The sequence below is a fragment of the Ischnura elegans genome, chromosome 12 (genome assembly GCF_921293095.1).
Source record: "Ischnura elegans chromosome 12, ioIscEleg1.1, whole genome shotgun sequence".
NCBI lineage: Eukaryota > Metazoa > Arthropoda > Insecta > Odonata > Coenagrionidae > Ischnura > Ischnura elegans.
The window spans coordinates 6,616,087-6,641,471 of NC_060257.1; the positions used below are offsets into that span (position 1 = coordinate 6,616,087).

Consider the following 25,385-nt stretch of genomic DNA (forward strand, 5'->3'; position numbering starts at 1 on the left):
AACTTTAAACTGACAGAATTGAAATGCATGACAAGAGGGCATCACTCAAATGGTACGACACTCCAATCTTTCATATGTTTGCATCCCTCAATGGCAACCCCAGTGGTGGTGGTGGTGGTATGCCGTCTAACTAGCTAACCAAGTGGCTTTGGGTTCAAATTCCCACTGGGTGGACTTCCATCATCAAAGGCACGGAAGTACATGATTGTCATAACTTTTTAAAGATGAACTTAATGGTCTCAATTTTGCAAGTACAGCAGACTACCGATTATCCGGCTGCGGTTTATCCAGTTTGTGGATTATCTGTGCATGAGTTCACACTCCTTTGACGTTTTCCCCGATTTCAATAAAAAATAAAATCGGGCACGAAAGCCCCAGGATATTTGCATTTTAATGCAAGGCTATACTGGGATTATTATATCCATTAGAATTTATAACCGCAGCTGCACGATTGCATGATCGTGCGCCCATTGCCTTCACGGGAGTTCTGGGGTCCTTTTTTCCAAGCATCACGGTGTGCGATCGCACTCAGTGATCACAGATTCACGACTCTCAGCAGTTGCATCCCGGGCGTCGCACAGTGGTTTCAAAGCATTCGCACAAACCACTTCTCTGAATCCGTGATCTCACACCCACGGATAAGTGGTTTTCAGAAACCAGGTATTACACGGAGCAGCAGGAATACGAGTACTATAACGTTATCAACGCTAAAAAGAGTATGATCGGGAAAAGAAAGCTCTTAATGATTCCAGAAAGCAATCTATAATAACAGAAAGAGTGCGTAAATAATAATCGATTGTTTGATTTACATAAATTATGAAATTACAAGAAATTAAAGTGAACGTTTGGATTATCCGTGTTTCATGATTATCCGTGCCGCCTCTCCACGTCATTAGCCCGGATAATCGGGAGTAGGCTGTACAATATAAGACAAAATTATAAATAAATTTAAGATTTAACACTATGAGGAAGACTGAAAGCAGTCGAGCAAGCCTAATATCTACAGATATCAATCAGCAACTTTTTCTATCAAATACAAAAAAATCCAAGTCCGAGCATTGTAGGGGATGAATGGGATCAACAAATAGTAAACAAACAGCACAAAGCCAAACAGAGGTTTCGTTAGTCTCATGCACACTCACGGCTATCCACATTGCTTAGGTGCGACTGATCATACTGCTGGTACGCCATGCTGTTCATTGGCATTCCATGCTGACCTTGGTACATCCCATGCCATTGCTGTTGCATCGGCATTTGTTGGGGCGGAACCTCGGCAGGTGGATTGTTGTGGCGATCGTAACTTTGATAATGTGGCTGCTGCTGTGGCTGAGATTGCTGGGGATAATTTTGTGGTCCACTCTGAAACGTATTGGAAGTAAAAATGGTAATTTAAATTTAAAAAAACATAATATGTTGAGCGTAAATAAAATGCAGAGGGATTTCAGTTATATGATGCTCCAGGTTAATATATATGTATTCACAAATATATAAAATCCTCAAATAAGAAGAATATTGAAAGTAAGTTGGCAGACACTCTTGATGCATAAATATGTACATACAAACTATGATAATGAGATTTCTCTAGGTATACTTCTGAGTCGAAGCTAATGGAGAAATGAAAGGACTTGGATGAAACTAACAGGTGACACTTAAAATTGTTGGCAGGGGCACACAAGCTTCAAAGGCACCCTTAGATCTGTTTCTCCTCAGACCTTCTCCTACTGCAATGCACTCCATAATCCTGCACAATTACTTACACATGTATAACGATTACTTAAATGTGACATTCAATCAAAGTAGCTCAGGAGTAAATCACAAGAAAAATTACTTATCTTTTAAAAGTAATGGTTACAAGTAAAAAATACTCAAAAAGTAATAACTACGTGCTGGTAATTGGATTACCTTTATCACTATCACTGAAAATGATATTAGTCCACTTTAAAATGTCTGAGATTTAGAAATAATCAACAGAATAAAAACAAAAACTTATTTTAAAAAATTACTGCATTATATGGCACTACCAACGATGCAGGCTTGAGCAACACTGATAAATATTTTTTCTTAAAAACACAATTAAAATAACAGTTAGCATGCTTATTATGCATTAGCGCATAAAATAAATCTTACCTTATGCATTACGGCAAAATAAACATATTCTACATAAAATCAGTAAATGCAAAGCATAATTAAATAAAATTACCGGATTTTATTAAAATATAAGGGGGTCTCAAGGCTGCTTAAAATAATCTTGGTTGAACACACTTGGCTTGAAACAAGACTTGAAACAGTTCACTAGAAGACTACTATATGGGAAGCATGACATTTCTGCCAGCAGATTGTGTCGTACAACTGGAAAAAGTCATATAAATTGCACAACATAACGTCAAAATGAAGGTCTTACAATTGATAACGACTTCCTATATAAATACATAAATTTATTCTGGATACACCCACCTTCATTCTATAACCAAGATTAGCAATGAATATCGCTTAGGTTCCACTGCATTAAAGGTGTTACACAAAGTTACAAGATTCTCAAAATTAAAAATCCCACAAATTTCCGTGACTTTATCCTTGTATATTAAAATTTTGGGTGATATCTAATCTTATCTTAAGGTATTCATGGTTAAATAAAAACACAGTACTATTCCACAACTTTATATTTTTGCAGTCTACTAGTTTCAACGTTACAACGTCATTATCAAGATTTTTTTTTTTTTTTTTTTTAAATTTAACCATGAATATCTCATCGTTCCACCAAGTAACGCCTAAATCTGTTGATTTTATTTAGTCTTGATAATGACGTTGTAACGCTGAAACTAGTAGACTGCAAAAATATAAAGTTGTGGAATAGTACTGTGTTTTTATTTAACCATGAATATCTCATCGTTCCACCAAGTAACGCCTAAATCTGTTGATTTTATTATCTTAAGGTATAGTATAGCTTACCTGAGGGTACGATTCTCGAAATTGCTGCCCGGCATTCTGCTGAGTGTCAATCCCCCAGTTCCACGAGTCCAAGTGAGCATTAGGATCTTGATGTGGTGCAGACCCATACCACGATGTCTCTGGAACCCTATTCACTTGGTAAGCGGGCTGGCCCAAATGGTTTCCATAGTTATTAGCAATGCCAGTGTCCTGAGGCATGCCTGAGGCCTGTCGATATGCTTGTGAAGGGCGAAGATGGGACTCTACCAAAAGTAAAAAAAAAATACACTCATATTTCACGTGGGAAAGTTCCACTGAGGAAAAATCTCAGAGAAAACAAAAACGAGGGCTCTCTCAAGGTGGCTGCTCAAAAAACAACAGCTGAGGCCAACATGAAACTTCAACACTCATCCTAATGACTTTAAGATTTCAAGGACACTACGTTGTATGACACACTCTTCAAGCTTCCAAAATGGTTACATTTGGCATATGTTTCGACAGCTGACTTTGCTATCATCCTCCAGGGATGAGGAACTACACTATAATTTTGGTCAGACTTAAGTAGTTCAGATTATATTAAGTCATCAAGAAAAATCCAGTGCAAACATACCATTGCTGCGAATGGTTGAAGGAGAAAAAGTCAAGGAAGGCCTAAGTGCCAAGCACTAGCTGATTATGTGCTTAGTTTAATAATCATTGAATGCTATCATTAGAAAATTTCATCACATGAAAAGAACTGAATATGAAACATGATTACTTTGGTAAAACTTCTTTTCCACCACCAGCACAATAAAGTATTTTTCCAAACAAATAGCAAATAGCTTACGTTTCACTGATCTATCATACAACCATGTGCAAACAGTTAGTGCAGGGTTCCCACTCTAACTAAATTATAAAATTCACACTGTATTCCCTTCATGCCACAAAAGCAATTAGAATTAAAGATTTTCTATTTTGCTCTGCCATTGGATCAACCTAATTTTACATCAACCCCCCTTACCCCCAAGTTGTGTGTCTTTCTATGAGCTATCCCAATGAACGGATTGTCTCAGACCTTGAGCATGACGGACATTTACATATCTGCTATGTATTATGGATAGCAAAAAATAAGAGTAATACAGTTATAGATAAAATTTAGAGCAGTCTTGACCGACCATTCAATGAATCGTACAAAAAGGCTTCTTGTTGATGGAGACTTTCGCGGGGTGGTGCAGCATGCGTAGCAAGGTTTCCGGGTTGACCTCTGCGTCGATTCATCTTCAAGACGACAGTTTCGCCGGCGTTGCAGCTAGCGTCTTCAGGTACGAAGTATCGGATGCAGGTTTTTGCCCGTCTTATATAGGCCTATATAAGACGGGCAAAAACCTGCATCCGATACTTCGTACCTGAAGATGCTAGCTGCAACACCGGCGAAACTGTCGTCTTGAAGATGAATCGACGCGGAGGTCAACCCGGAAACCTTGCTACGCAAAAAGGCTTCTTATTCGCAAAAAAACTTTTTATGTCCTCAACCTGTAAGTGATATTTGATTCGAACAAACAGTTCCCTCTGAAATTACTTAAATCAAAATTGCTTAATCGTACCCTAAAAATTGAATTACTGTGATAGAGATACGGATAGAATAGCAAAAAAAAGTTTCATTCTAATGATCAAAACAAAATCCAATTTTGAAGTTCTGTAAGCAACTTTAAGAATTCCTCAGGTATTTAATCTGCTACTTAATAATTTCACAGAAACATTCCTGGCATGGAAATGTTTTGATTGAAAACAAAGACAAAGTTGGGAGATGGAAAGAGTACCTGGAGGAGTTACAGGAAGGAAGCAAACACAGTTTTAAAATTATCGAATAGGAGAGTGAAGTAGAAAAGGATGACAGAGAGCCAGCATCTTAAGATTGGAATTAGACATTGAAATCAGAGAACTGTGAAAGAATAAGGCCCCAGGAATGGATGATATTCCAGCAGAGATTATCAAAAATGCAGGAGAGAAGGACTTAACTCAATAGTATGAAACTACCTATGATATGTACCCACAGGAGATTTACCCATTGACTTAGAGAAGAAAATCATCATTCCAATACCCAAAAAGGAGAGAGAGGAGAAGGGTGAAGATTTTAGGACCTTAAGTCTGACGACACATGCAGCGAAGATACTGACAAGAATCACCTACAGGAAAATAGAACTTAGAGTGTAAAAATTCCTGGATGAAGACCAATTTGGATTTCGGAAAAGCAAGAGTAAGAGAAGCAGTTTTGGCTCTTCAGTAGCTCATGGAGAAGAGAATGGAAAAGAACATAAGGACTTTCTTGGCATTTGTGGACTTGGAGCAAGCATTGGATAATGTGGAATGGAATTTAATGCTTATAATACTAAAAGAAATCAGAGTTATCTACAATGATCGTACAATTGTGCACTGTTTGTATACAAACTAAGTAGCTGTGATAAAATGTGGTACCAACGGTGTGGAACCAAGAACAGGAAAAGGAGTGAGACAAGGGTGTGCACTGTCCCCCATAATTTTTTATGTTTACATCGAGAAAGCCATCAACGGAATCAAAGAGAAGGCCTTGGGTGTCAATATACACAGTAAAAGAATTAGTATGCTGCGATTGGCTGACGAAATAGCAGTCATACCCAAGACAGATTGATTGGAAGAGGACTTTGACAAATGTGAAAAGGACAATGACCAGATATCAACTGAAAATCAACAAAAGAAGACAAATATAGTAGTATACAGCAAAAGAGAGGCGGCTAGGACAAACATTATTAAGCTAGGAAAACCTAAGCTTGAAGAGGTGAAAGAGTTTTCTTACCTAGAAAGCCGAATTACCAATGATAGAGAATCAAGAAAGAAATAGTCAATAGAATAGTGTAGGCTGAGAGGGCTTTCTACAAAATGAATAATCTTCTTACAGCTGAGAATAAAGCATAGAAGTAAGGAAACAATTAATCAGATGCTACAAATGGACCATGTCTCTCTATAGAAGAAAGACATTGACAGGAGCAGAGAAGTCAAGAGTGAAAGCATTAGAATTGTGGTCCTACCGAAGAACAATGAAAATAAAATTGACCAATCATGTAAGTAATGAGGAAGTGCTAAAAAGAGTGAGATAAAAGAGAAGTCTTCTGAAAACCTTAAGGAGAAGACAGGACAACTTGGTTGGACACGTTATGAGGCATAATGTCCTGATGAAAACAAGTGTAAAAGGTCAGGAGGAAGGGAAGAACAGCAAGAGACGGCCCCCAAAGAGTTACATAGGACAAAGGGTTATGAAGGATGTAAAAGAGAAGAAATACGTGACAAGAATAGGCTTTCCTAGTCGACAAGTAAAGAAAGTGATAATGTTTCATGAAGGGAATTCTTATGGAAATAATACCCTTATTGTATCCTTGCATTAAAATACAATAATCCTGGTGCTTTTGCATGCAATTTCATTTTTTATCAAGACCGCCAAAATCATCAAAGGAGGGCGAAACTTATGCACGAATAATCCGCAACACAGATAATCCTCTCACCAATAATCGTGACTTTATTGCACAGTGAAGCACCTTCAGGTTTACGGCTTCATTTTCACTACATATTTGGTATCAATTATTTTATTAAATTATTCTCGGTATGACTCACTGCATTGCAGTACAATCACGCACGACAAATGAGATAGCTCATAGATGCAAAGGCTGGAGTTGAGATGTAGGTGAAATTACCAGTGCACATGATGTGAGGAACCATCTTTGCTAAGGAGGTGGTACAATACTCTGATACAATAACAAAATGATTCTCCAGATTTCAAGGGCTAATGGAAATAAAAAGTATTCCAAACAAAGCGCGAATCCTCCACCTCTCCAAATAATTGACAGGTTAATATCACCAAAGTACTTTTAAGCATCTGAAGCTGACCTGAGGCATACTCAGAAAAATCAGGATTCAAGCCAATTTTAAAGGCCTGGTTACACGGTACATTATCACGTACAAGTTAATGCACTTTTGCGTGATTGATACTGGTGGACCGGAACGGAACATGTACGAATGCATGAACCAAATTAGAACAGGTTCTATTTTCTGTGCATGCATTCGCACAAGTTACACGGTGCATTTTGGCATTCATTCTCGCGTTCATACATTTAGACATTAACTCATACGTGTTAATGTATCGTGTCACCAGGCCTTTACATGAGGGGCATAGAGCAAAAAGTCAGGGTATCTAGAAATTGATTCCCAATCATTTTTAGTTCTCCTTCTCCAAGCAAAAGTTCAATTCACTTGCTCTCCTGGGAATGGAAACTGTAGTGAGTCAGCCAGCCACACAAGGAGCAATGGGCATGCTGTGATGCTACCAAAGAATGACAAAGATAAAATTGATTGACCATGTACGCAATGAGGAAGTGCTAAGATGAGCATAAGAAAAGAGAGGTCTTTTAAGAAACTGAAGCAGAATACTTGACAACTTAGTTGTTTGTATAATGAGGCATGATGGCAAGATGAAAACAATAGTAGAAGGAGGGGTGGAAGGGAAGAAGGGCAAGGGACGGCCCCGAATGAGTTACATAGGGTTACAAAGGGTTATAAAGGATGAATAAGAGACGGAATAAGTCAATATGAAAAGGTTAGCGGGTTAGGTAACGGGTTCTGTCAGTGGGCGTGAAAATGGCCATCCTATTTTTTTTTTCATGCATTCGAGTTTTTTTTTTTTTCAATTTTCCCCAGTTTCTGAATGTGACGTCACCTTTTCCAACTTCGGGCAAACTTCACGACCAAAATAAGTTGTAGAACAACTGGTGCAGGAAGGCATACAATGGAGCTCTACCAACCAGCCTTACAAAAGAAACATGACAAGCACGGGCCAAACGTACAACCATATTATTTGTTCTTCAAATATTATTCCATTGACCTATGTTACACTTAAAGGTTGTAACGTTTTTAAAGATATCTTACGTTTTAAAGTATATTATGTTTAAAAGTCTCACATGAGAAATTTATCGCCTTATTTGTGACTTCTATGTTTGCCTGGTGTACGCATGAGCTTCCAAAAGTTTTGACTACATTTATGATGTTTTGGTTGAATTGCATTGGCGTGAGTTCAAGTTGATAATTTCAAAGAGTGTTTCAAATTAAAAAAGGATAGTCTCATGCAGTATATATTTTGGTTTCTTAAAGCATTCACAGTGCATGCAACATAAAGTATCACATCAAAATTGAAGCTCTTCATTGACACATTTTCCATCCTACTGCCAAATTAAATTCTCCAACATTTCTATAGTTGTGATGATTCTATCGGCAATACTTTATTTATTTTATTTATTATCAAATTCCCCGTAAACAGCACATGACGGCCTTTTACAACGAGGGTTTCCAATATTAACAAAGTACAACACAAACATCCATGCCCTGGATAGGGATCACCTACCCAGGTGGGATTCGAACCCACGACCTATGGTTTGGCAGGCGAGGACCACCGCCACCGAGGCCGGCTATTCTAGGAAGGTTATTATTTACAAATCGCCATTTTAATCCACAAAATTTAAGCTTATCCTTCAGTAAAATGCAGCATTAAGTGATTTGCTTCGCTTGATAGTTTTTAGACGGCCGCATGGTGTTTGAGTGCCAAGCTTCTTTGCAAGTACAACATCCTAGTTAACTAGTTTGCCCCGATGATGTATTTAGGTTAGTTCATGGTATACACTAAGGTGGTAGGTACAATTAGATTGGAATTTGGCAAGTGTTAGTTGGTAAGAATATTAATTTTTTTTACTATGCTCTCACCCTGGGATATCAGTATTTTCTCAGATAGTACACCATATTACATTGTTCACTGTTGCCAGCATGCCACACACTCTGAGTGTGACATATTTCCAACCTGATATGTTTACGGAAGTGAAATTCACAATACTTAATCGCTACGGGGAAAAAATGGACAGGAGATCAAAAAATGGATCTTTGATTTTCTGGACCACTGTGCAGACCTCTTCACTATCTAGGCTACTTAATTCCAGTCTAAGATTCATGGCACAATTCCTGGTCCAGGGGGATTTTTTCACCATAGCAGCTTATGTGAACACACACCGACTGTTGTCCTCAAAAGGTTGCGAGTGAAGTAGGGAAATATTTCCACCCCAAGGACAGTGCTCAATTAATGAGTTGAAACAATTGCTTTAATACGTACCAATAAAGAATTTTCAGCACCCATAAAATCACTCTACCACTAATATTCAGATTGCCTCTGACAGAATTTACCCTGATAAAAAAATCTTTCGAACGAATTCAGGACAGGATTAGCCCCATTCCTCCAGCCCTGGATCCACAACAGCCCAATAAGTATTTAATTGATATCTTCCCCATTTTTCTCCTTTATCCCCTCGTTTTCATTAAAATAAGCCTCATTCAACCTTTTTTCCTCGATCATGACAATTAAGTGCATTGTAGTCCTTTTACCGTATCTCTAAATAAAAGTTATCACTACAATCAATACTCCACACTTGAACAAAATTTTTGTACTAATAATATAACTTGATCAATGCATAAAAACGAGCACTTTCGGAAATCACAGCGCTCTAAAAATTAAAGAAAAACACGGAGAAAAATAAGAGCTTAAAAAGAATAAAATATGAGCACAAAATTAGACACTACAAGTTTCGTCACGAACTGATAACATTAGCCACAGGCATAATCACTGAAACCTCGGTCAATACCCTGACCTTAAATACCGACGGCAGGTGAGGTACTGTATTGGGCGACAAATATTTTTGAGAGTAAAACAGTACAATATGAGCGATCAATATAAGTGGTAACTATATGTCGGCATAATTGTAAGGTAACAAGGTTACATTTGAGACTTACGATTTCTTCGCCAAGGATTCCTTCCTTTATCACTGTTCTCCATCATTTTGAATTTATAGGCAGATAATTCATCATTTAAGTTTCTTCAAAATATCACAACTCAAAGGCGATTCCGCGATATCATCACGCTCCAAACCTATACAAGGAAAACATATTTGTGATACTGGTGCACTTCATTACGTAGGAAGTATATGTTTTCCTACCGATTTATTGATCATGTTAGCACCCTGACATTAAGCCAATATCAAACAATTATAATCGCCAGAAGGATACGCTAAGGTATAAAAGGAAATATAAATAACCACTGCAGCGTAATATTGACATTATTAGAGTGTTCGTTAGACAGCAATAGAAAACTGTGTCACGCACACAGAACTTATCTTATGCAGCCACTACATATGGTACAGCTAAATAACGTACACACCAGAGAAGAGGTTATTAGAGGTTCCAAGTTTCCATCATATACGCTTTCACAATCTTCCCAATAACTTTAGAAAATACACAACCCCCACAATTAATACCGACAGATACCAGACAACTTATTGCAAACTACAGCGAACTAAAGGCAACCAAGTTGAGCATCGCACTTCCGCACTTTCATGTCAGGTGTGACGTGGAGTCGTAAGTTCAATTACAAGCCACATACGAGAAGCGCCGCAAATGTGTAAGAAGATTGGTATAAAATTTAAGTGTTCTATTAGGGTGAAGTGGCAGTAATCATTCAGGAATATTTAAAAATAATATAGGCACAATGGTTTTGATGACAATGATCGGTAGGTTAGCTGACGGCTTGCCTTTGGCAGCTACAATGCAGGAAGATGAACAGGTAAGTTGGCTTCGAACATATACACATTTTTATCTCACGAGAATATGCGGAAAACTTCGGTTAAGATGTATGATTATTGTCACAGAACGCTTTGTTTTAATGCTTTTTTGTGGGCTAGTTGGCCGTGATTTTGCAGCCGTTAGGTATTATAAGATGGAAGTTAATGTTAGTTTGTATTCATGTTTTTCTCTCACTTTGTGAACTCAGTCTGGCAGAAATATATTGGATTATCAGAATCAAGGGAAAATGCTTTTCAAGAAGCTTAACAATATGAGTCCGACACGCTGCACTTTAGAAACCGGCCCCTATTTATTCCAGTGAGTATCTTCTAAATACTTTTTATTACTACAGACTGCCGGCATCTCTTTTTTGTTGTCATAATTGTATTTTTGCTTCTGCAGTTACTTCATTGAAAATGAAGTGTGCTATTTGGTTCTCTGCGAAAAGAATTATTCCAAAAGGCTAGCGTTTTCCTATCTGGAGGACCTGGCTCAAGAATTTCATTCTCAATATGGTCGAAAAGTTAGCACAGTCACACGGCCGTACAGTTTTATAGAATTTGGTGAGTCTTATTTTGATAATGTAGGCCTTATGTATGAATTAGTGCATTCAAACATAACCTCGATGATTTTTTTTCATCGTTTACTAAATGTTGATTTATTTGTCTGCAGATACCTATATACAAAAAGCTAAAAAGGTATTCACCGATTCCCGAGCCAGACGTAATTTAATAACTCTGAACACTGAGCTTCAAGATGTCCAAAGAATCATGGTTCAGAATATTGATGACGTTCTCCAAAGAGGCGCTCTATTATCAGGTAAGATACTTACGAGCTATATTTCTTGTTCTAATGCCCAAAGAGCTTGAATACCCTATTGCAAGTATTCATATTCGCAATAGTACGTATAAGGTATAAGTCATTTCCATATTGTTGCTCTTGTTAAGAAACCAAGCTAACATGATGAAACCATAACATCATCAAAATGTGTTAAGGAATTATAATTAGTTTTAAGCCAAATATTTTAGTTCAGACAAGCCAATGCAAGGTTCAGTTAGCAATGCCATATTGTAGATTGCACTTGGGTGTTTTGCTGAAGTAAGGATGGACTCATTGTAAGGTCACAAATATATAATATGATGGTGATTAACTTTCTCAAAGTAATGCCTGAGGCAATTTCTTTTGTGTCAGTGTCCCTCTTTATCAGGAATGGGACATTTAAGTAGCCAAATATCGAAAATGCCCTGTCATCATTGGGCCCATGTAGGGGCAGTGAATTCTGAGAGCTCATGCTCAGTACAGAAACGTACCACTATGTAGTGCTTTCTCACCCTCCCTAATTGGAAAAAGTCAATTTGAGCACTACAGAAGGCTATTTCAATCACCTAGCAACACAACGTTGGCCACCTTGAACAAGCATTTTAGCTACCGCCAATAAGCAACAAGTGCTCAGGGAAGGAGGTGCTGAAAACACAACCCTGAATAATGACCCAGTGCACACACTGAGCTACTGCATAGCTTTCGCATTCAGGGAGAAATTCCACAGGTCTTGAGGTAGCTCTCCGAGTACTCACTCTCCCCATTCACCGATTCCCGAGCCAGGCATAATTGAATAACCCTGGACACTGAGCTTCAAGATGTCCAAAGAAGCATGGTTCATAATATTGGTGACATTCTCCAAAGAGGCTCTGTATTATTAGGTTAGGTACTTAAGTATGTCTTTCTTGTTATAGTGCCGTGAAGAGCTTGAATACCCTATGGAAAGTACCCATAATCATAAGGATACACTGATAAACGTCATTTTCGAATCTGTGTTTGAAAACCAGCTTTGAAAACATGTCAGTCGTTCAGCTTCAGAACTTAAGCTGGCTCCATCAGAATATCCACCTTCTTGAGGCACGTTGTCCTGTGGGGCTTTGGAGGCTGAAACCCCCTTAGAATTTTTCCCTAGTAGCGACTACTCGTGATTCCTACATCTACTGAGGAGACCAATTGCCCTAGAGCAGTTATCCTCTGACAATCTGTTTTCTTGATTAAGTGAATTTCATCATGTCTGCCAATAGCCAAAGATGAATTCAACTTTGAGCATTGGATCTGATGTGTCCGTGGCGTTTCTCCACATTAGTGACAGCTTTTGGGTGTTCCTCCATGTAGTGTTGTCTGAAGGCGACGACAGTTTCTCCAGCTATCCTGCTGGCATCTTCAGGTCAGAAGTGGCCAAGAGCAAACTGTAAACTGAAACTGCATTAAATCCTGTTTTAATGGGGCATGAAATTGCACATCCTCATGCAGCCTCTTTTTCTCAATGGGACTTGCCATCATATTAAGCCTGTTAAATCTGATGTTGTAGCATTCCTTGTATAATCATCATTAGTCGACAATCCTAAGATCAGTTTGATGCAACTCTCCTATCTGCAAGCATTTTTATGGTGACATATTTCTTCTCTTCTACATCCTGAAGAACCTATCCTATCTAATTCACTTAGGGCTCTCCCAACTTCTCATCCACCTATCCTTATGCGAGTATTTCCATCAGGCCTCATTATGTGGCCAACCAAGTTTTCCCATTTTATCCTTCCAGTTTCAATAAGTCTTCTCTTTTCTCACACATTTCTCGACACTTCCTCAGTCAATCCATTTAATCTTCATCATTCTATAGTCACGTCACATTTGGAATACTTCCACTCTTGACTTCTCTAATGCTGTCAGCATCCAATGCTCACTACCATAGAGAAGCATGCTCCGTACGTATGTAGCATCTGATGAATTGTTTCCTTACTTCTCCTTGAATTCTCAGTGGTGAGAAGATTCTTCTTTTTGCTGAAAACCCTCTTTATGCTATTCTATTATTATTTTTCTCTTGTTTTGTCCATCATTGGTTATTCAGCTATGTAGTTGAGTGTTCCCTGAAGTAATTAATTTTTTCTTTCACTTTCAGAACTGGATTCAAAGGCACAACATTTATCAATGCAATCTGCGGAATACAAAAAATCTGCCACCGACCTGAATAAGACATCTATGCTTGTGAAGATTGCAGCTGTGTTGTTCATTCTCATCGTCCTATTTTTATATTTTAAGGTGTTCTGAACTTCAACTTTTGTTGCTAGTTCTTCACCAAAGACTGGCCTAGATGTTTTCCTTTGCCCACGGGACGAGGAAAATTTTGTGTGCATACCATCTCAGAGAGGAAAGAGAAATAATACTTTCTCTTGTGTTCCTAAAATAGAGAAGCCAAATCTTTCCAAAATAAAAATCCATTTAAGTGCGTAAATCATTGTGGGCTGAAAAAATGTTTTGTCTTTTCGTACAAATGCTTGAGGTGTAACTGCTGTTATCTTGAACCCAAGAGTGGTGTATTTGGCCTTACTTGCGGATGCTTTTGTTCTCAATGTGATGGAGTCAGCAAGAGCATTTCAATATTTTAGGGAATGGTGTGGGTCAACAGGATGATGTGGAGCAACACGGGAACTTGGGCTTGTTATCAATGACCTCTATACATATGCCCTTGATTCTTAATTGGATTTTTCCCTGTCTTTCATTTCCTGCTATTGTAGGAATGTTCTCATTACCCCCACCCTTACTCCCTTTGTGTGTGAAATACTCCAATAAAGACACAACATGTCTTGTTAAACGAACCTTAATATAATAAAATTTACATGTGTAATAAAACATTTCTTCTTTACATAATATTGTTTTTTGTACTTCCTGAAGGTGCCCCAGGACAAATAGCCATTACTATTTACAAAATAATGATGCTGAATTTTAATGTCCTTACAAATAAAGTTGTTTAATAATGATTTCTGCAGTAAGAGGATGTGTGGGGTGAATTTCATCGTAAAAAGTAATTTTCTAGCTTAGTATCATGTCTACCAAACAGATAGGCAGCCAATGCTTTTTGTGATTTAGTGAATGCTGCTATTCTGTAAGTGGCCTTATTTTAGTTTTCAAGGTGTGTTTTTTGTGGAGTAATGTAAATACATGAATAGGTAATCAGCTGAGTTTTTATATTGTATGCACGGAGTTTGTATAGGGCTGTTATATTTTTGTAACGTGACCTGAGCTTCTGTTTGCTCACCTAAGGATACACGATTATTGTTACTCATTTTTGGGAAGTGGCAGTCTAAAATTACATTGGTCATTTAAAATTGGTTAAGGCTTTATATGAGAAATTTCTATTGTATTTAATGTATTTACCTAGGAAATTTTTGTCTATCAATTAAAATATTTTAATTTAAAATTGAAATAAAAATTATTATTGCTCTTCATACCTGACAAGTCTTGAAATTACATTTTAAATATGTACATATTAAAATCAAAATCAAGCAATTTGGAAAACTACATACATATTTTCCTCTGAAGTTTCCATTTCACTTATGTTTGTCCCAAAAAGTGGAATACTGAGCCTTGGATTTTCTGTTTCAATAGAATAATTCGATATTTTTGGACAGATATGGTCCTAATGTGTCCTTACGAGTGCCTTCAGATCAAAGTCTTCCCAGTTTGAATTGCTATTTAGTCTTCATGAAGGCCCTGATTAGACTGCTAACCGGGCAAAATTTAGGTCGACGAAGCAAATTTTTTTGTAGAATTTTTCCAAGCTTGTAAATACGTATATAATTCTCTAAAATAAATTGATTTAAAACATTCTTGCATTTATATATCAATCACTTTAAATTTTAAAATATGCTTAGTGGTGAAGCCAGTAGAGAGATAAAGGAAAAAATATGCTAGAAACACTGTACTAGATAACGACTGAACGGTCAGTGATATTTATATATGTTTTCAGGAATTCTCTGTGGCATTGAGAAACCTTCATTCCACCTCTGCATAAAATTATGGGTAATAGAAATTTTACCCTATCGAGCTATTATTTTGATAGACTTCTCAAGTCTTCTGAAGTTTTTCCTGTCATTGCCACAGATGATAGGAAGTTTGTACATTTGAAAGGATTGATAGAGCAGTAGTACCTATCTCTCTTCACCATTGAATCATTGACAACCTTCTTTGATCAATGCATAAGCATTCAAAAGTTACAAGAGTAAACATCTCATACTAAATAGAATAAAAAAGAATAAGATTTTACTTCAATTCCAACATGTCATTGATTCAATCTTCAGTCTATGAGGTCAGCATCAGTAGTATCCAGAGGTGGGCAGAAAAGCATAAATTGCTGAAAAAAGGTATGGTGCCATATCTTATTGTAGATTTCCTATACTTGAAATAAAACACTGATTTTCTACTTACCTCTTTTGTCCTCATTTCTTGATCTCTCCTACATGGATTATCTTTCAAAACCAATCCATTTACAAGTTGCGGAGTTCATGACCTGAAGTTTGTAGTTGCCAAACCCAATACATATTCCAATGTACTTCGAGGCATTTTTGTAGCCATCAGATCTTTTGTAAACAATCATACTTCATGACAGGCGATATTTTCCTAATTATTTGATTCCCTCACAGCATTTGACAGGAGCCTCAGCTTCAAATATTCATCCATATTTTGCAGGCTAATTGATATCTATGAAATGTAGAATACATTATAAATATGCAATTGAAGGAGTCCTCAGTTCTAAGAAATCAGGAAGCTTGTATATAGTTTAAAGTTCGAAAGCAATTACTGCGAAAAAATTCAATTAATCAATTTAAGGCCTATTTATCAGTTTTAAATTTGTAAATTATTATACATTAGGACAGCAGGAAATAGAAGTTAAGAGTTTATAATAAATTACCAATAGAATTTTTAAAAATTAAAAAGAGCCAGTTTCCTAAAAGCCTTAAAAAGAGTTTTTACAAATACATAATAAGAAAATGCATTACTCTGGTACTGAGTTTATGGGAGATGATTCCCCAGAGTGTTAAAGAGTTTGTTTTTCAAGTACATATAGCTTTTATCACTTAGGTAAATCTGATATAGAATATAATATTTGCGTATTAAATTGATATAGTAAATATTTTACCTATTTATATAACAATTTGATGGAAAGTATTACTGCTTTCAGTGAATTGATAATTCCTGATGGGTAGGACAAATTTTCTTAACCGTGCAATATGCATCCACATTTCTTTTTTTTTAATGTGCCACGCGTCAGTAACAGTCTTTTTCTGAATCTGATCTGACATAGCAAATAAAGCATTACTATTATTTTATGCATGTGCTTCAATTCAGAAGACACGGTAGTCAATCACTCAAAGTGATTACATATAATATTTACTATGGTAAATTCACTCATGAGAATATTTAGGTAGACGATGTTTTATATTTATTTTTTTCATTTCCCTTGTTCGTTGAAAGGTGAGATGAGAGATTTGACTGGTTCTTCACTTGAGGGAAAGCAGGAAGATTGTTTGAGCTAAGATAGAGCAATCTTTGAGACCCAATTCTGTTACAGGAAAAACTGTACATGGAATTCCTATTGAGAGAGGGATACCGGTACGTTTATTCAAACTAATTAAGGATACCTGTACAGTAAAACCTGCCTGCACGGCCACCTCCATAAGCAACCAATTTTCCCTTGAGTCAAACGTACTTCCTGTAGAAGCGAAATTTGAAACCCATGGTTCAAATGCTGGTCGTGATACAGAATCTTTCCATCTGCTGGTGAACAGATGAGGGGAAAACTCCACAAAACAAACAAGAGTACATAATTAAGGAGAGGGCAATTTCATCACTGTATTAGAAAAACTTAACAATGAGTATTTAAAAATAAGTATATATCTCTCGGTAAATAAAAATGAGGTGATGGGGGGAAAGTCATGTAAAGAGGATAATTTTTGAGGGGGCAAGGTGGCTGCCTTGATGAAAATTGATCTCTTCTATCCCTGGTTCAGTTCATCTTCATGGCTGAGCTGAAGGGGGCAGAGGGGGAGGGTGCCTTTTATAAGAGCCTGGACTCTCTGTCAATCAGTTTTTCTGGTGGGAGAGGGGGAGTACTGAGAGAAAAGGAGAGCTGGAGTGGCCTTAACATTGCCAAACGCTCACAACTGCCTTTGTTTGCTAAAGAAAGCAAAGTGAGCCGTGGGTGGCCACTGGTATTTTAAGCCCAGAATATTAATTTCATGGACAGTCCTCAGGACATGAAATTAAAATTTTTTAAACTCTGGACAAATAATCATGGCAGTTTTAGGCAGCAAAGTAATTAATGACTCATTTTATTACTATATCCTCATTCCTGGAGACCTTAAATCTCTCACATCCATTAGGTGGTCGTCTCCGTGTGGGGTCATCCATTAATTACGTGAGGTGTTAAGGGAGGGTGGGGAGGGGGTCAAGCCGATTCTCACCCAATCTCACGTGGGGGGTCCTGGCAAGTATCACTTCATTTTTTTACACAAGAAACAAAAAATGCAAAATTGCAATCTTATTAATCTCAAATACTAGTCTTAACTTATCTTAAATAAAAATAATAAAACAAATTGTTTTGTATGAATCCAATGCAATGAAGCATATATTATAGTATTTACACTGAAAATACGCATTTTGAACAATCTCACGTGAGATTGGAGGGAGGGGGTCAAGTTAAATGTCACGACATCTCTTTAATCCTTAGAGTGCTGGGGAGCACTGTCCCGCTCCTCCTATCTCTCACGAAAAGTGCCAGGAGCGCGATAGGACTCCTCCTGCTAATGTCTCTCTTAATTGCTGATAGTTCACTAATAATTCAATAGTCATTATTCATTTTATTCTAACATTAACTATTTTCTTTTAATTATAAAAAATTAACTCATATTACCAAAAATTTGCCAAATAATACATTAAAAAGGTGAAACCACATATAATAAAGATTTCTTAAAGTTTTTGAATATATACGTTTAGTTGTTTTTCAGACCTAATTTTTTTCCCTAACCTACTGCAAAATGAGCAAAAATGCCTCGGCACTTTTAGCACAGTGCCTGGAAAACCGGTCAGCACTCAAAGGGTTAATTAAGGTGGGAGGGGAGGTCCAAAAATTGCCTCAATCACCTCACGCACCTAATTAATGGACGTGTGCATACCAAGTGTGGCTGCATAAGAAATGTGTCACTGCAGCGAGAGAAGTCGCTCAGGTTTCAAATGAGGGAAGAGAGGTGTGCCCTCCTCCTTTGCCAGACTCACGAGTCAGCACCCAAGGGTGGCGACGCGATCAAGAGGCCCCAAATGGCAAACCCCCACCCTTCAGCCTCTCTCCCACCACCCAAAATTATCTCTGGAGGTGACTACCCGTGATGCATCTGCTGAGAAGACCACAAGTTCAGGGACATCTATCCTCTGACACTCCATTTCTCATCTGACAAGGGGAGACCACGTACCTTGCTCCGCCTTTTTCAATGCCGGATTTTTTATGGCCTTCAGAATGGTGAACACATCTCTGAACAAGTAGTGGTTCCGTTGAATGGGCCTTAGTTTGGCTGTAATTAATTAATTTTCATGCCGTACTTTTCACAAGCCGTATAAATTTCCAAAATATCGCACCCTTCTGTAGACGGGTCGGGTGGGGTAGTGGTAGCGTACATGACTCCCACCCAGGAGGCCAGGGTTTGGGGCTTCGTCATGGCAGTATATTTTGCGGCATTGAAAAAGGCGGAGCAAGGTACGTGGTCTCCCCTTGTTAGATACATTTCACATAGACGCAAATAACCTAAGAATTAAATATTTAGCATCATGCATATGAATTATTTAGCCGGGGGTCGATAAAGCCAAAGAACCAAACCAACACCCCTCCTAAAAAGTATCCACAATAAATGAAAATTCTCATCTATTTTTCCACAAAAAACATAATTTATATAAGTCAACTTATAATTATAAATAACATTTTGAAAACTTACACACAAGGTTTAATGTACAAGTGCAATTTGGTCAATATTGAAACTCCCGTGGGGATTCGTGCGATCTGTGTGACCGTTTGCCTCGTTCATAGCCACGTTCCCTTCCATCAGCACGGTGGCAATGCTTCTCATCTGTTCCCTCTCTATCTCCACGTTTAGGGTCACCACTGGAGGACGACTGGATTGGAACAAATGGCATCTTGAAATGCCGATCTCTTCCACCAAAGCGTAACTGCCCAGACTCTTTTTTGCCACCTAAGCCTCCACCTGTATTAATAATAATATTAATGCATTGTATTTCAGTAGGATACAAAGTAACATAGAAATTGTCACATTGTAGTATATACTGAAGAAGTTAGGATTTTTCAAGCGTATTGTGGGAATATTTTCGGATAAGAAAGAAAGAGAAAGGTGCTATTTCTACTTTTTTAACCACACCTTGAATATGAAGCAAGCATATGGGATACGGTGCAGAAAGACAATCTGTGAACTGGATAAAATAAAAAGGAAGGCAGCACGATTCGTCAAAAACAGCTACGGGCTTACAGACAGGGTTACCCAGATGTTAAGGGAATTAGGCTGGGAGTAGCCACAGACTCAGAGGCTACGTGCTAGGCTTATTGTAAGATTGCTTTAACAATTGAGAATGGATATCTTTCAGAGCAACACGGAGAACAAAATATTAGAGCCCCACTATATTTCCAGTTCCTACAGAAGCAATAAATTAAGAGAGATATTTTTCCAAATGGATAGATATGAGAATTCATTTTTCCCATGAACCAAAAAGGACTTAAATAAACACTAATCACAATTTCATTAGAGAATTTGCTTTCTATGTGCAAACGGTTGGTGTCCTAACATTCCTGCCACACTCCTTTTTAGGAGGCTTGCAGGGTAGTATGTAGATGTAGATACATTGGAAATAGGTGGGCACCCAGGAATACACCTCGCTAAGTTTGATAAATAGAGAACAGTAAACTCGCAATTACCTGCACACAAGCTTCATCCTCCTTCAATGTTATCTGCTATCTTTATAAAAATAAAATTTGATGCAAAAACAACAGGATTATCATATTTGAATACAAGGATAATCAAGGCTTATTATTTTCATCTGACTTCCCTTTGTAAAACATAATTATTTTCTTCACTTGCAGACAAAGAATGTTTCCAGTTTACTTGGACAATATTCTAGTATTGCATGAAGGGGGGGAAAAATCTCTTGATTAACTTTACACTTCTTCAAAGAAAAACCACTCATAAATTAAGAAAAATGTTACATGTTTACAATCAAAAATTATATTTTTCATACCCTAAATGCACAGTTATTGCCACAGCCTCAAACGTGGTTGAGTACAGCCCACGGGGACCGGAGATGCATGTATACATGGCAACCAATCAAGGTGAAACAGAGAGGAAGGGAGAAGTGGAAATGAAGGCAGTAAGAAGCAAGGCAGCAATAAATGAAGGCAGAAGCAAGAACGTCAGGGAGAGAGGAAGCAGAGACAAAGGGAGTAGAATAGGGTAGTTTTCTTCATCAAAGAAAACGAAAGGCATTGATTGCGATTCGTTACCCACCATTAGTGTATTCATAATATGTATATAAATTATTTGGTTTTAGAAATACCGGTTTAGACGAATGGCAATGGTCAATTTTATCCTCATTTGAAAAAGGCCAGATTGGCGCCCATGCAATGCCACTCCACGTGACGTCACAGGGACCTAGTTTCTATTCGAGTGGATAGGAGTTTTACATCGTCTGAGATTACCAGTGCATGCATGAGGCACAGAGCTCAGGGAAACATCTCTTAATAATCACCAATTAAAACTGCCTATGGTCGGAAAGTTTTCTTCGTTTGATAAGGTATTAATAGTCATTATTTAAGCCAAGCGCTACCAGCTAGCAGGGTACTTTTCTACCTGCTAGCATCCTGCGTCATATCACCGCTCAAAGCCTCGCCCCAAGGTCACCTCACTTGTGGCAGCGGAAAGCAGAACGACGTCACACAGAGTTTTCCCGGCATTCATACTTAGTCGTTGCGTTTTCGCGTGCTTGAAAATTTTCACTTTTCATTCAATCGTGAAAAATAGATATCGTCATTTAAAAATCTAAAAGCGTGAAATACGTAATCCAGGAGTGATAATCTTTCGATTTAGGCAATAAAAAAATAATAGGAAACCACCCTATTCATACGAGTCAATGCTAAGCACTAGCCTGCATAGACAGTTTGCTGGGATACATGGAGCAATGGGATTAAGAGCACAATAATTAGCATTATCACCCTAAAAAAAGCTGTGGTTGGGTGATGAAAGCTCTTGATGAGCCCTTGAAGTAATCTAAAATGACAGGCAATGTGAATAATTAATAATATGAGTTTGATTAACATCGATTATGAAGAGAGATACGTGAAAATCGCACTTTCATTTTTATTTTATCCCACTTTCAATAACAGTTTATCACATTTTGTAGCATGTATTTTTTAATTTTCATAATGAGGTAGATGACGATAAAATGTAGTGAAACGCAGTTAAATGAAAAAATGCAGAATATTTTAAATAATTATGTTGTTGCACAATAATAAATTAAGGAATAAGACATATTGTGGCGGATGTGTAGCTTGCCCGCGCCCACTTGTAGTTCGCGGACACGTAGAGTCCCAGCCAACTAGCAGCCGGCCAGTCGCTCACACGCTTTAAGCGGTGAGTATTGGCGGAGTATTTAACCTGCGCTCGGCACAAAATGTACGAATTTTGCCGTGGAAAAGGCAAATTTGCGTAAAAATATCATAGAAGTCCAGTCATCTCATCTACGTCGCATTTATTTGTGCACATCGCATTTATTGCATTTGCAATTTTCACACATCTCTAATTATGAACATTATAAGAAGTAACAATGAAAGTTTGGATTATTGGTGTTTTGTGATTACACATTCGTGCCACCTCTCCTCATCATTAGCCCGGATAATCAGGTGTTTACTGCAGTACATACAGTGAAGGAAGTGAGAGAATGGCATGCAGTTGAAATGAGTGTCTTCCAGGCATGATTTTGGTGCTAACAGGGATGCCGCCTTACAAAATATATTTGGGGGCCCAAACCGGGGATCTTGCCGCGGGAAATTTTATAAGTAGTGAGATTTAAGTTTTAAAGCATTTTAAAAGAGTCATGTGATCAACATTAGAACCCTGATAACTCGAATCTCAATATCTGGACACTCCAGGGAAAATCGACAAGCCTGACACATTTTTTCCTCACACCCATGACGAATTTTTGAGGGGGCTTGGGCCCCATGGAGTCGGCGCCAATGGGTGCTAAGGTTCTACCAATAAGGGGATAATTGGGGATAAGAGAGACGTGACAAAATTCACCAAAGAATAAATGTCACAAAATTGTTATAAACCTTTTTATTTTTATTATATTCCAAAACCACTGAATACAGCTCATTTCAGCTATTTTATATCAGGGTATTAAACAAATACTTAAACAACCATGGCCTGGATTGGAGAAATCTACCCAGGCGGGACTTGAACCCGCGACCTCTTGTCTGGCCGGGTTAAATATCAGTATTGTTAGGTGAGAATGGGAAAAAATATTGAGTGTATGCAACCCACATGCCACCCAAAACATCTGCCTAAATTAGCGCAGGCTCACTCTTGCTGTGATATCCCAGGAACCAAAGGGCCGAAATGAAAGATGATGCACTAAAAATGTATAACTAGTTGTTGTAAAAATCAGAAAAGTGATTGAATAACCTAAAACTGAAATCATTTTCAGTTATGTCCAAAAACCACCCAAAAATACCAAAATTTCAAAACTTTAAGTGCGATGTTTCGGCATGTTTTCCCGGTATCCGATTGCAAAAATAATTTTCATGATTTATTTTCTAACCTAATGGAACAAACCTGGAGGGCGTCCCAAAACAAATTCAAAAACTTTAAAAATAAGGACCACCCTCCTGGTATATACATGCTTTGAAGCCTAATCTATGATACGAAGTATACAAGATTGAGTAACTACGGAACCAAGGGTCGATAGAATCTCAACAATAAGTATTTAAAATATAATACTTGCCAAGCCTTCTAGGTACCCAGCCCTTCAGTACTCTTCCTAACTCCCTGTCAACAAATATTTTCTTTCCATCGATATCCATATGATTGGCACCTGCATATGCTCTCATGGCATCATGCTTATGATAATACTCCACAAAGGCAAATCCCCTTGATATTCCAGTCACTATGTTCCTAATCAGAGTGCACTTCTTTACTCTTCCATAGTGTGAAAACACCTGAAAAGAAGTAGAGTCATGTAATATATTATAAAGCCATAAAATGATATGAGGCATGATGAAATACCGTGCTTAAAATTTTCACAAATCAATGGCGATACCTTTTGGTCCCTTCTGGATTTCAAAGGAAAGGTGGATTTACATAATGTAGTGTTGAAGGTGAAGTCTCTGTGTGCGGATGTATCTCAGAATTAACCAAGTAATTACAGTTTTGCTCTGTCTATGGCAGTGAGTGTTCACTTCTCTCTCTTAAGACTAGCGGCTCGAACTTGTAATTCAAAGTGTTACGCTACACATTCATCGGTAATCCTGCCACAGCGGATTGGGTGTGAGTGTCGTCATCGTGCCAATGCACTAAGAGTATATGGTGTGATTTAAAATACACAGACAGGAGGCACACGAGAAAATTCGTACGCTTGCAGATTATTCATCGCCGTACTCTACTGGCGAAACATAAAGTGACAGATCCATTTTGTAGGAATTGAACCAAAGATATATTTACCTTTTTCACCGTATCTTCATCAGATTGGCGATTGAGTCTGGCAACAAATATTGTGTTTTCAGGATTTCCTTCGATATGATTGGGGGGAAAATATTCAGCAGAAAGAGCCCGAAGAATGGCATTATCATGGGGCTTCAGATCGGTTCGATCTATACTTCCGGCTTCCAAGGGGTTGTATTCCGTCGTAAACCGGCTCCATGTATTATACTTGATAGATGTCATTACTGCGCGAACATGATGAAATTAAATAATTTTATTTACTAGGCACATGAAAATATAAATGCTTGAGCAAACATGACTGATTAAAAAATATGAACTCGAAAATAGGCGAAATTCAGAGGAGATTAACCCCGAGTAATCACAAATTACGACAAAGATCTGAGGTGTTCCCGGCGTATGATGATGTTGAAGTTGTTTCGGGTTTCCCACCACGTGAGATTCTCCATCTCGGCCGACGTATCGATGGACGACATGGCCGTCGAAACGTCGGTATAGATGGAGAACCTCACCCGATGGGAAACCCGAAACAACTTCAACAGCACATTACAACAATTTGAATGTGGGTTGCTTACGAAAGGAGAGCTATTTAAACATACTTACTGTAAATAAACAAATTCCTATTAGGACTGTCAACATCGCAGGCCAGTAGAATTCATACTATTTTCAATTGATGCAGAGACTGTTTGTAATAAACCAGTCATATCACAAAAGAAGAGAGACATACGATCACAATCATAATTCAAAACAATCCAGAAAAACAACTGAATTACGATTGCGAAGTTTGCGATAGTCGATGCGATTCATCGCGACTTGAATCGAAGTCGATCGTGTAAAACCCGCAAAATATGAGTAAATTATAAAATTGTTGTATTTTCTAAAATCTGCAGACTATAACCTAAACCAATTATGAAATATCAAATTCCATTAATTAAATATTGAGATGATTTTTAAATTAGAAATTATGACAAAAAACATCACTGATAGAGCATAATCAAATCCATAGTTTCTAAACATTGACCTTCACTAACACCAAGTTTGAGTTCATTTTCCTCTCCTCCATTTTTTTCCCAATGCAATCATCTGCTCTTGCTCAGGCAAGAGGAGATGATTGCACGGGGGCACTTGCCCCCCCCAGACCCATAAAAATATGCAAGATTTTTAATGCGGTCCCATTATCATTGCGTTCGTTTTGTATTATGAGGCATCCTTGTGCCC

The 25,385-nt window shown here is 37.8% G+C and overlaps 3 protein-coding genes across 3 annotated transcripts in view; 1 reads left to right on the top strand and 2 right to left on the bottom strand.

Annotated features, from left to right (window-relative positions):
- The window catches only part of LOC124169839, a 135,269-nt gene extending 124,925 nt beyond the window's left edge, over positions 1 to 10,344 (bottom strand). The window contains 4 exon segments of the mRNA XM_046548626.1: positions 1,143 to 1,359; positions 2,950 to 3,191; positions 9,763 to 9,898; positions 10,187 to 10,344. Of these exon segments, the coding sequence (XP_046404582.1) occupies positions 1,143 to 1,359; positions 2,950 to 3,191; positions 9,763 to 9,808 (505 nt within the window). The 5' untranslated portion in view covers positions 9,809 to 9,898; positions 10,187 to 10,344.
- A 15-nt stretch (positions 10,345 to 10,359) lies between these two features.
- On the top strand, positions 10,360 to 14,824 carry LOC124169838 (vesicle-trafficking protein SEC22b). Its single transcript, XM_046548625.1, has 5 exons — positions 10,360 to 10,588; positions 10,796 to 10,905; positions 10,990 to 11,150; positions 11,260 to 11,406; positions 13,526 to 14,824. The coding sequence occupies exons 1-5, from the start codon at positions 10,514 to 10,516 to the stop codon at positions 13,672 to 13,674; spliced, it is 642 nt and encodes a 213-aa protein (XP_046404581.1). The 5' UTR covers positions 10,360 to 10,513; the 3' UTR covers positions 13,675 to 14,824.
- A 4,495-nt stretch (positions 14,825 to 19,319) lies between these two features.
- On the bottom strand, positions 19,320 to 24,926 carry LOC124169498 (U11/U12 small nuclear ribonucleoprotein 35 kDa protein-like). The gene is made up of 4 exons (XM_046548134.1): positions 24,771 to 24,926; positions 24,171 to 24,394; positions 23,455 to 23,668; positions 19,320 to 19,655 (listed from the first exon to the last, which is right to left on the bottom strand). The coding sequence occupies exons 2-4, from the start codon at positions 24,390 to 24,392 to the stop codon at positions 19,420 to 19,422; spliced, it is 672 nt and encodes a 223-aa protein (XP_046404090.1). The 5' UTR covers positions 24,393 to 24,394; positions 24,771 to 24,926; the 3' UTR covers positions 19,320 to 19,419.
- Positions 24,927 to 25,385: the final 459 nt, after the last annotated feature.